Here is a 12,506-nt window from a genome sequence, read left to right as displayed (position 1 = left end):
AAACAGATGAACTGACAGACATTTGGATGTAGGGGTCCCTTCAGTGGACTAAAGCCTGCGCCTCAGGCCGCTCTTCAAACAAAAGAATCAGTCAGCCAGATGTGCAGCGCCGTCAGAAAGCCTTACAATCTGCTGCTTCGTCCAACTATTCCATCGCAACACATTTGAGTTACTATCTTTGGCATTCCGTAGTGTTTTTTTTAGCTTTAAATTAAAAAGAGAGCTCTTTGATACGTAACTTTGTAACTCTGTATCCGCCAAAGCACTTTTGACTTTGAGCAACTCATCAATTACAAGCCAAACTACCTTCGGTGTTGCGTCATCGACCGTTCGACCTCCATATCTAAATCCAAATCTACGTGAAATAAAGTCTCTTGTCGTGGATAATATGTGAGTGGTTCAACACATATAAGCTCCACTACGTTATCTCGTAGAACGTACCCAGAAGTTGAAGAGTTCATGAATTGTATGTCTTTATAGACATGAATTTATTATGGTGGCTTGGTCTCAAAAGCACAAACAGCTCAAGGCGGAGTGATTATTCATACATGTAGCACCATGTTAAGCAAACACAGTACAAAGCATGGTCTTTTCATGCATCATGTTCCTCATTTACACCTGCCTTGTTTTTTCTTCTTGCTACATTCTACTTTTGATCACCGACTGTCCTGCTGCACGCCTGTGATCTAAGAATTCTCGAAGGGATCAAAGGAGAAGACGCTCAATCTGTTTCCTGCAGATACCTTGCACAGTTGAAGCAATGTCTCGCGACACGCCGGATATACCTTAATTAAAAAGCATTTTGCATTTGCATTTTTTTGCTTTTCCTCCTTACTGTTCGTCTCCACTCCCTTTTAAAGAAGAGGGGAAGGAAGCAAACCGGGAAAAGTTTACGTGTGCGCGCGCGGATCGTTTTGAGTGCAAAAGGTTTAAAGTTTACTCGTCTAATTGATGTGGCTTAGATGTGCTTCTGGAGTGCGCAGACAAAGAGGGAGATAAAGTTAGACGGAGTTAAAAATGAGGCGGCAGAAGAAAACAAAAAAAAAAGAAAGAGAGAGAACCGACTTCACATCTCATCTCTTTGTGCTTTGCGTGACAGCTCTTTGAGGAAGAAGATGGCTGGGCTCCACTGCAGTGGTGATCTTGGCACACTATGAAACATTTAATTGCGCCATCATTCAGTGGAGGAAGGAATGGCTTGTGCTGCATGTCTTCTCCAGCCATGAAAGCCCATCAGTGATCCTGTTCAATGTTCCAAGTGGGCCGGGCCAGGCACTTCTTGAAATGGGTCATTAGCTTGTAATATTATTAGAAACACTTTGGGCTACCATCTCATCTATCTGCAGCGTGATCACGAGGACATTTGTTCTAATGTCGGGAGCACAAGTGTGACTTGTGACTCTGGAGGGTGTTGCTCTGTCTCTCGCACGTCTTATCTCAGATGGACACGTCAGAGGCGACCTCGCTGCATAATCGGCGCTGTGTTTCCGAGATATAACAAATACATTCTCTTATGTACATGCATGCATGCTGCATACGTGCACAATTTGCATGAAATTCCTTTTCTTCGCCTGTAAAAATCAATCCATTGAATCCGCAGAGAGGGAATACAAATCCTCTGGGATCAGGTTCATTGAGCTTTGCCTCTTTATTTATTCATATTCATCTCTGTATAGGCAATACTTTTGTGGATTCTCACTTGCTGCTGCCTTCTATGTGACTCGTGCTCAGTTTCATGCTCTGTTTCAGGCAATTAGTCAATAGGCCTGAATGAGCAATTACAATCCAGTAGAAATGCAAAGCAAGCAACAAGCCTGTAATGTGCAAAATAGTACAGTAGCATTTTTCAACGGTATGCATGCGACGTGACTGCACATGGAAGTTGCCTGTCATCTACTCCATAGTGGCTAACACAAATATTCAGCATCTGCCATTGATGCTCTCACATGGGGGATACAAAACTTGTGCTAAAAAGTAAAAGCGTGGCTGTGTAATTGACTGCAGAAGCAAATTGAGAGCGAATTCAGGAATAATATTTTACAGGCTGCCTCGGGGTAAAAGGAGGAGAAGCAACATGAAATTATGCTTAAGAAAAGAAAAAGAAAAAGAAAAGGGGGCTGTGAAATGTTAAAGGCCCCGAAAAACGGCTTCTTAGTTTTGAGCAATGGGATCATATATGGAGAAAAGAAAGCGTGAAATTAAATATATAATATCAGATTCAACCATCAGAATTGAGCAATGTCTTAATGAAATTCTCATGACATATTTTCAGGCCACTGTCAATCAAATTAAAAGACAAACCCCACCCACACTAAATGTTATACCTCTTTAGATTTGGTATTTGGAGGGATAAACAGAAAATTATACATATTGTATAATATTGCTAATTCTAAACTCAATGTTTCCTACTGCAGTTACTTTCAAATTAAACACCCGGAGGCTTTTATTCTGAAAGAGTCGACGGAAACAGGATGTTTTTGTCCCCGAGGTTAGCGCTAACCTCAAAAATGCCTCTGCAAAACTAGAAAACATAATTTTCTGCATTCTTTGGACATCAGATCAGATTAAAAATCTTGCAGGGTGTAATTGGGCAGAGAGGGAGCAGCCTCATTCACTTTCAATGACTTCCATTGTATTGATTTAGTCATCAATGTTTAACGCTACAGAGAAACCTTTAGCTAACGCAGCACCTGGTTTTCTAAATTCGACGTGTAAAAGAATCAACATATAATCATCAGCAGACATTCCTTTGAAGTCCTCATGGTTTTGATTAAACTGATAAATCCTTTCATCTGGTTTGCCTTCAGTACTATCCGGATGTTGAGCTACATTTAACTCTGACAGTATGTGTCAAAAAACTACATTTCTGGACTCAATTGAATGTCTCAACGTCATTTCTGATTCCTTTACATTTGTCAATGTTTGCATTTTCCACTCTCATCTCTGCACATTAACATACATCCTAACGATTATATCCAGCCACAGGCCATGTGGTGATGGGAGAACATGTGAGGAAAAAGAAAAGATCATGATATATTGAGTTAAAGGGCTTTTTGTACATTTATCTAGTCTTATTCAATGGATATAATAAGATGATGGCTTTTCTTTGAATGTTCTGTACTTCATGAAAGCGTAATTGTTCCCCCGGATCATTTAAGAAAGAGAAAGGTCTTTTCAAAAGAACAGAACAAATCAATACTATTCATAACATCTATTTATACACATGTTCCAATTGTACCAGTCATTTAATCCATCACTTGGTTATAATCTCCCTCACACTCTTTATTTCCCTCCACTGCTCCCCGTCCACTTTCACAATGCTATACTGCGTGTGATAAAACGCTGCACACACTCCATTAAAGGGATAAATCCTCCCGACGATACTTTTAGTGTTACATATCATCAATCTGAGGTGTTCAACGTATTCCAGGAGCTATTTGGTGATGAAGTGCTGTAATTTACTTTCTCTCACTATATTTGATTTGTAGTCCAGATAGGGATTTCCTACATTTCCCAGAAACTCTCTGAACTTCCACCTGTGACACAGAGCATGTGGAGGTTCACAGCAATAGCGTTTTGCATAGGAAGTTTGTAACTCACACTTCTTTCAATGCTGCATTGCATTCTGGTCTATCGAGGCTTTGTGTTTCTGCGCAAGGGGAAAATGACGGAAGTGACATCACAAAACAAACCCGCAACATTCAAAAATGTATCGTCAGAGGACGGTTTTAACATTTCAAGGGAGTATTTTTCCTTTCATACAGCGGTTTTCCATCCCCTGTACCCGAGAGGCTGCTCTCAGAACAACAGATTCAACACAGTGCATCCCATGACTAATACTTCTGATGTTCTGATGCACAATTGGGTCACCGGCTTGCTCTTCAAACTATGTGCCAAGCGAACAACAGGATAGGGGTGCAATGTCCAAGGCTTCATAGCAAGCTGCTCCGCTTGGCAAGCCAGCATCATAAGATTGCCCCCGGGGTAAAAGCTCAGTAACAGACTACAGTCAGGAGGGAGGGGGGGTACTGACAGACAGTCAGACCGTCATAATGGATCTTCATTCATGGTTGGAGCTTCTGAATACAGTACACATTTTATGGACACTTGATATGGATTACCCTTCAGTGCCTTGCCTTTGATTTTTTTTTTTTATGCGCTTGGTTTCTTCTTCTTTTTTAGTCAATAAGTCGCATTTTTGTCAAAGTATTTCATGCCAATGGACTCTATTGAATACATGCCAACACATTTGTCAGCCATTAGCAACATTTTCTCCCCTAACATGCTCAATCTTCCGTATCCCTTTACATAAACATTTCATGCACGTTTGCCTTCCATTGCCCCAGTGCATGCTGGGATAGGGTCCAGCACCCTTCATGAACCCGAAGAGTAAAAGGACGGGTGTAGAAAATGGACGGTGTCGGAAAAAGATTGATGGATGTGCATTTCGTTCTAAATCATCCCCCATCATTTAAAGTGACAGGGGGGATTGAAGTGATAAAGATGACATGGGGAGAATTTTTATTTTTATTTTATTAAACTCTACATTGTCTTAAAAATACCAATTTGTTGCCTCAAAATATCTAAATCAACGTTTCAAATGCACAATATGAATGTTTTCACACCTGCTACTGGTAATCAAGCAGGCTTTGAATCCATCCACTGTTTGTTTTATGTGAATGTTTTATTGGGAAACTAAATAATTGCTTTTGTGATCATTAAACTTTTCATTAAATAATTTAGGTTTTATTGTATTTACATTTTATTAGTAAGTTATTTATCTGTGATGAGTTGAACAATCAGGTTATGTAAAATGCAAAGCAGCTACCTTCATGGTTGCACTATAAACTATGCAGTATGAATTGCATAGCATACTGAATCACTTGGGTGACACTTTAAATGACTAACCTTTAATATTTATATTTTATTTAAATATTTTTAGGACTTAACCTGTATTTTCTACGACTCCCTTACATTTCAGCACTAATTATTACTTTTACATGCAAAATATATGATCATCTTAAAGACATGACACTCTTCTTAAGCTGTGTTTTAATGTGCTCTCAAAATAAACCTAATTATTATTATTATTATTATATTATTAAGAGTTACTTTTTCTTAAATGCTAATTCTGAACATTTCTTCCACCCCCGAGGAACACTAGCCAATTTCAACTTTAGACCTACGTTTTTTCACCTCTTGTACGTACTAAAATCTCTTTTGTCCTCCAGCAATCATATCCAACGCTGTGATTGTTCTGCATTTCTGCCGCTCACTGTTCATTAAATGTCAGGAGGAATAAAAGGCGAGAGAAGAGGTGCAGTTTGAATAATGTAATGTGCGATGGCACTAATTAACTGCAGCCGACTACAAAAAAAAACCTGGGGAAAGTCTTGGATGCAAAAGAGGGGTCGATAATGTTGCCCAGAAGAGACGTTCTGTTGTTGTGCTCCCAGATATGAATATTAATGACTTGTGCTTGGGGAACGATGCAACCCATTTTCAACAGACCACCATAAAAAAATAATAACCGCCTGACATGATATGGATTTTTTTCCAGACAGTTCTTTTCACTGACAAAGCTAATACATCATCTGAGACAGCGGACACTCCAAGAAGTCTGTATTAATGGAGGCAACACAAATAGGATTATCGCAATAATATGCTGCGTTACTTGGCGTGTCAAAAGCATTATGTTTTTGCTGGGCTCGTGTGTAAAAAGACTTTTCTGTTGAGTCTGTTTAATTACATTTCGCTTGTGGTGCAAGTGTTCAAAATGAATCCTACTGGTGCATTTTTTTAAGTTGAGGTCTGTGAGCTGGTGGGACTCTAGCCTGTGAGCATGTGTGTTTAAACAATGTATTGAATCTTTCACCATTGGTTACCTTTTCCCTTATTATGACTCCTACAATAAGCACCACTGTTCATGCTTCCACATAATTGCATTACACGTGATAACAGTGTGAACATGAGCGTTACTTTGCAGCAGCTGCCTCTGAACATGATCATCCATCGTCACCGCAGCTCCGTTTCCATTGCTTATACCAAACAAGAGGTACTTAGCTCTAATGTACTGTTTTTTTTATCATTATTGTGCAAATCTATGCAGCATAACTTCATCACGTTCACAAAAAAGTGTGCGACGGAGACGTTGTTTGATATGCTATACTGATGGAGACTAAATCTAACTAAAGAAATTAATAATATAATTGAATAAATGCATTTCTCTTTCATGTTGTTTCTTTTATTTAAAAATATTTAAAAAGTTCTCAGGGATGAATCAAAACTTGTATTTAAAATATAGGGAAATTAAATACAGAGAATATATACAGTATAGCTAAATACACTTCATAAATCTTGACACTTAAATTAGAAAAGTACATTTTTCTGCTCCCAAATGCTTTTTTAGTGCTGTGCAAAGGTTATTATATACTTCATTACCTCTTCTTTGAATTGTGCTTGTTTACTTAACATATTAAATATATTCAACGGTGGAGCTGCTTTGCAAGATGGGAACATTGGTGAGCTTTAGTTCAGAAGTTATTCCATTTATTTGAAGTCAGTCCCTTAAGTAAAGAATCTCTCTGAACACAGTAATGCACTTTGCTAATGTCTCACCTTTAGAGGAGCATATTGCTTATGAGTCTCACTGGATCAAGCTGCGGAGAATAATTTGTCTTCCCTGCTGTTTGCGTGCGCGCTCATCGGTCACTTTGCATCCCTCAAATGATGCATGTCTGCAGACAAATGTATTACCATTTATGTATTCATGTTAGTGGGGTTTCTGGATTTGTATGCGAGTCCTGCACGCGTACCTGTGCGAGTGTTTCAAAACCGCGAGGCAACGTGTGTGTTCTTGCTAAGGATCCTCAGATGCATCAATTATGATAGAAAATGGAGGAATTAGAGATGGTCCACTGTTCATGCAGCAAAGCAAGGCTGGTGAAAAAACCCTGCAGCCATTGTTGTGTGATTAAGGACTAGGTATGAGCCATCGTGGGGGGTTTAAATTATTCACACAGCAGGAAGACCACCAAATGATGTTTACACAAGTACATGCATGCACATACACGTTTAGACTGTGGAGGCCTGATAACACATTAAGAAACAATTGGTGCACTTTACATTCTACAGTATCTAGAAGATGCACCATGATGCACAATTGTACTAACCATAAATCCAAGTTCCAAGTTAATGTAATATTGCAACTCTTTATTTCCTGTTTATCAGTTACAGCTTCTCTTTATATTCTGTACAGCACTGAAGGCACACAAAAAAAAACAAAAGATATAATGGAACATAAGTATATACAAAATATACAGAATAAATAATTAAATCTAGTTAAAGTAGAAAAGCTACAGAGTGTGTGCTTACATGAACCGTTTCAAATGTTTCCATGAATGAAGTGTGTAGTGTAAAGTCTGACAATGTCCACATGTTGGTCGCCAGCAGTCCGTTCCTTTAATATGAGCTGAGAAACAGAGCAAAGTTGGCTGAAGTCAGTTGGCAGGTTGTCTGCGTGGAAAACTGGAGCTTTTGGGTTGATGTTGCTCGTCAGTGAGCATACATGTGCTCACAGGTGAGTATGCCCCGCCTCTAATCAGTTCACAACTGTTCCAAATCAGCCAATCAGCATGAGGAAGAAGCTCTTGTCAGACTTAAAAAACAGTGACATGAAACAAAATCTCACATCCGCTCACACACACACACACACACACACACACAAACATACTGAAGTATCATACACATGTGTGCCTCGTCGTTTCGGGCAGAAAAAAAACAAAACAAACAAACAAAAAGTTTCAGCAGGACTCTGTTGATTGTCATGCACCATCTTATGGCATTTGATTAGTGCAATGCATTTTTTTTTACAAGATTACAGTTGTGTATAATATACTTTAAGTGCTGTGTTTACTGATTGAAAGAAAATAAAACATCCTTTCTGTGAATGTCACCAGTTTTTTTTATAAAAAATAAATAAAAGACCTATGACTGCATCTGTGCAGTGTGTTGGATCGATGAAACGGAGCTGACAGAATAGCAGTGGAACCACACTCCTACCACTGTTTTCCTATTTACAGTTGGCATTTCGCTGACTCTACGGCACAATGAGCATTCTGGTTACAGCATTCCAGCTGGCTTATGTTGACAGAGGGTGTAATCAGGTCATACCCAGGTTAGGCTGATTACACAGCAATTCTGGGTCAAGTGGTGATTGAAATTCACCCGCTTCTTTTCAAACATCTGGGTGAGCTGTGCGGATCAATTCAAAGTCAAAAGCTGATTGAGTGGATTTCAAAGAGGGTTTCAAACCCAGGCCCGGTCAACACACTTTGATAGCTTTACGTTACATTTGGCCAACATTACTACACCTTTCACCAGCTACATAACATGGCTGTCAACAGACGAAAAGTAACACAAACTAAACCAGTTACATTCTGTGCTACAATTAACTAAAAGTGATGTGCCCATGATATATAGATCTCACACTGTGGAAAGTACGGGAGGGCAAACAGGACAAGGCACTACTTGGTTCAAAACATAATATATAGTTATAGTTGTTGTTGTTTTCTGCTTAAGTTCAGTTAAATGCAGTTTGATGCTCTAGAACCTCCAAGTAGTCTGGCTCAGTATGCAAGTTAGCCTTGAGTTCAAAGTACTCATTCTTAGTTTGCTCAAGCATGACCTTGCGTGGTCTCGAGTACATAATTGTCTCCATTAGCTTTAACTCCTCCTGGTGCCCAGGGACTTGCATGTCTACAGCAGACTGAAGCTGGGGCATGTTTTTCCTAAGGTACTCCGTTATTCCAAGCTGCTGCAGCTCCTTCTCCCTCTCAAGAATGTTCCTGTACAAGGAGTTGGGATTCCCGAGCGTGACGAACTCTGCAGGGCACTCGCCTGTCATGGGTCGGAACTTTGAGCTGGGGTTTCCTGTGAGTGGAGAAGTGTTCTCCTTCTCCATGATACTCCGGCAGACGTGATGCTTGGTGTTGGGGTCGTCGAGGCCATAATCCAAATCTGTGTCGTGCTCCTTGTGCTGGGAGCAGTAGGTGGGGTTGCGACAGATCTGCACAATAGGACTATGTGATCTGTCTTCATACAGAGTGGCAGACCCTGTTCTTTGTGTCAGAGTGTGGTGTGTGGTTTTCTGCCCGTACATGCTGTAATGTAAGTGGATGGGACTACTGCTGGTGTTTTCTCTGGGCTGCTCCTCTGCTGCTTTTCTCTTTGCCCTTCTCCGCCGTCGGTGCACCACAAACACCACCAATCCGGCTGAGCAGAATACAATCATTAGGACAAACATAAGAAGGCTTAAGATGAGCACAGAGAGTGGGACAGTGTCCGTGAGTGAGCTGAACAAACCCTTGCCAATGCTGTCGGGCCCCAGAGTGGCGGTCACGCTCTCCTCCCCATCTGGGGACATAGGGTAGTAGGTCCCCAGACCGGGACATAGCACCTCATGACGAAGGCCTCTCAGTTCAGCCTGCATCACCTTCTTTGGGGTGTGACAATAAATGGAGCCAACCACCGTGTCCTTTCTGAGTTTCTCCACCCATTGTTTGAGGCTGAGCAAGTCACAGCTGCAGTCCCAGGGGTTGTCCTCTAAATAAATTTGCTCTAGCGAGTCGAGTTGATCAAGCACGTTGCTCACTGGCAGGTGCATAAGTAGGTTTTTCCTCAAGTTTAATTTGGTGAGGGGCACATTGCGAAATATCTGTGCTGGAAGAGAGCTGAGCAGGTTGTTATTTAATGACAACAGCTTCAGGTTTGGCAGGGGATTAAATGTGCCTGGAGCAATCTCTTTGATAAGGTTGTATTCCAGATACAGGTATTCAAGGTTGTGGAGCCCCACAAACATTGTGGAGAACAGTTTTTCAATTCTGTTGCCATTCAAATACAGTTTTTTCAAACTGCTCAAGCTAAGGAAAGTTTCATTATCAATGTAATCAATCCTGTTGTTCGCCAAGTTAAGCAGCTCTAAACTATCATATGTGACAAAATCGTACTTCAAGAGTTTCTGAATCATATTTCCCGTCATGACTAGTTTGGTCGGGCTTTGCTGAAGTATTCCGATATCTGATACCTTTTGAATGCCTCTGTCCTGACAATGCATCAAAAACCCAGCCACAGGGTGATTGTGACAAGAACAGTGCTCCACACAAGGACTGCCGGGAATGTGAGACGGTGTCGGTACCTTGGCATCATCTTTGGCGTCAATCAACTTGGGACTCTGAGACACTTTGGACGAGGGAGTAACAACCATATCCAGTGACTTTGAGGGCTCCTCCAAGTTAATATCTGCATGGGACGGGCAGAGAACATCCCGCTTGACTTTAGCCAGAATGGTCCCCTTTAGGTGATGTGGTGTGCTGCAGACTACATCCCCGATTGCTGACTGGGACCTCATATTCTCCATCCAGATTTTTAAGTGTAAAATATCACAGTCACAGATCCACTTGTTGTCCTCCAAGAGAAGTTCCATTATCCGTCCGATGTGCTCCAAAAAGCCCACATAAGGCAGCGTCTGGAGGTTGTTGCCACGTAAGTCCAGGTGGGTGAGGGGCACGAACCGGAAAATGTTGTTAGGTAAAAACTCGATGGAATTATCATTGAGGATGAGGACCTTGAGGCGGATCAGTTTGTTGAAGGCCCCGGGCTCGATGACCTGAATGAAATTTGTGTCAGCTTGGAGAAACTCCAAATTCACCAGACCTTGAAAAGTGTCCTCTTTCAGAGTGACAAGGAAATTGCTATTTATGTGGAGTTTTTTCAGTGAACCGAGACTGCTAAAGACCCCTGGTTCCAGCTCTTGAATGCTATTACTCCCAATGTGCAGTGAAAGGGCATTTTTAAGCCCTTCCATTTCCTCGGCGCGGAGCTCAACCAAGTCATTTTTGTAAAGGTTCAGGTGGAAGGGCACACCTGACGGGACTTTGATTTGGGAGATTTTGCTGATGTTTCTTTGCTCACAGTTAAGATGAAGGATGCCATCTTTTCCCTCGCAGGAGCACAAGGAGTCACAAGACTCACTTATAGAGGATGATGCCTGTGAGGGATAGAGATCTTGGGATCGGGCCGCAGTCAGAAACAAGCCGATTATTATGATGCAGGGCAGCATTTCGGTCTGAGATATCTGTGAAGAAGTGGGGAGAGGAAAAAAAGAAAAAGAATAGTACATTTAGTTTTACAAGTAATGCAAAGCATGACACATATTTAACGTATTCTGAATAATGATTATATTTAAATGTATGAGACTGTTAAACTATATTAGGTCCCAATGATCCAAACGTCATACAAGTTTTATGTGGGACGATACATGAACTTTGCTTGTTGTACAGTATGTGTCAAAGTGCAAATGTCATACAAGTTTCATGTGATACAATACATCAACTTTGGTGTAACTTGCATGTAAAAGTGCGACAGCGTAAAATTACATTCAAGGGTGAATCATACGCATGAGTGGAAGTCACCCTTGTCTAGGATGCGGTGAAATTGTCTTTATATAGAAAACATGCATGAAAAATACATAAGAGGAAAAGGCAAACAGTGTCTACATGCCCACTATTCTACACTCCCTTTAATTTTGTAAAGAAATAACACTCTTAGCAGTGTTGTGTTCTGGGTGGACTTGAGGAATTGGGAGTTAAACCAAGTGTAGCAGCTGATAATCCATTTCATCATTGGAAACCGCAGTATCTACGTAGACACTGCGTGACCAATGAGTAAATACATTTCACAGGTTGGGCAAAGACAGTAAGACAGCGTCTCTTTACGGTGACTCACACTGAGATAATGGTACATTTAAAGAAATGACTTTCTCATTTGACTGATATTCCTGCCCTTTATATGCAGTCTCATGAACAAGGACAAAGACTTACTCAGTGTTAGTCATACAATGGGAGAAGCTCAGTCCCTTTAGAGTCTATGGCATGGCAACATTTATAAAAGCCATTCTAAATAAAGAACTGGAAATTAATAGTCGTGTCTTTATTGTTCAACCAGTTAACTCTCGCTTGACAACTAATCATGAATCACACATATTCATCAGATTTCTTTTACTGTTATTCTGATTGTGTTATTCCAGTGTTCTCCACCATCGAAGAGGGGCGCACAGACAGCACTGTCCACCAAAAACAAGTTCAACCAAGCTCTTTATGAAGAGAATTCAAACTTCATCGTGATCGAGCTCTATGTTCTGAAATGTGATTTTAATGACGAGAGGCCTCAGTGCCACATCTAAACCAATTACGTTAATTTGAGATCACGATGGATCAAAGGCTCAATCACTCTCAGGGGACTGGTGGAGAAGTATAGACGTCTTTCCATTATCGAGGAGAGCTATATATTCACCGTATCTACTTACAGAATTCTTCAAAGAGATAAAACATGGAAAGATGGCAGGAAGGCACAGCTGTTTTTTGTTAACAAATCCGATTAGTATCTGGAAAGCTTCACTCTAACAAGACGAGGCAAGTGTAGTTCAGCTGATACAGCCTGTGGAGAAA

General features: G+C 40.8%; 2 protein-coding genes across 4 annotated transcripts in view; one reads left to right on the top strand and one right to left on the bottom strand.

Annotated features, from left to right (window-relative positions):
• Positions 1-12,506, top strand: part of slitrk5 (SLIT and NTRK like family member 5) — a 427,390-nt gene that overhangs the window by 301,842 nt on the left and 113,042 nt on the right. The gene's annotated exons all lie outside the window — the stretch shown is intronic.
• Positions 7,179-12,506, bottom strand: part of slitrk6 (SLIT and NTRK-like family, member 6) — a 37,542-nt gene continuing 32,214 nt past the window's right edge. For all 3 annotated transcript variants that reach the window (XM_029446474.1, XM_029446460.1, XM_029446467.1), the window contains exon 2: positions 7,179-11,134. In XM_029446474.1, coding sequence (XP_029302334.1) covers positions 8,582-11,119 — 2,538 coding nt within the window. In that variant the 5' untranslated portion in view covers positions 11,120-11,134 and the 3' untranslated portion in view covers positions 7,179-8,581. The remainder of the gene's footprint in view (positions 11,135-12,506) is intronic.

This window comes from Cottoperca gobio, chromosome 2 (assembly GCF_900634415.1).
Source record: "Cottoperca gobio chromosome 2, fCotGob3.1, whole genome shotgun sequence".
Lineage (NCBI taxonomy): Eukaryota > Metazoa > Chordata > Actinopteri > Perciformes > Bovichtidae > Cottoperca > Cottoperca gobio.
This window is presented reverse-complemented; position numbering and strand designations above follow the sequence as displayed.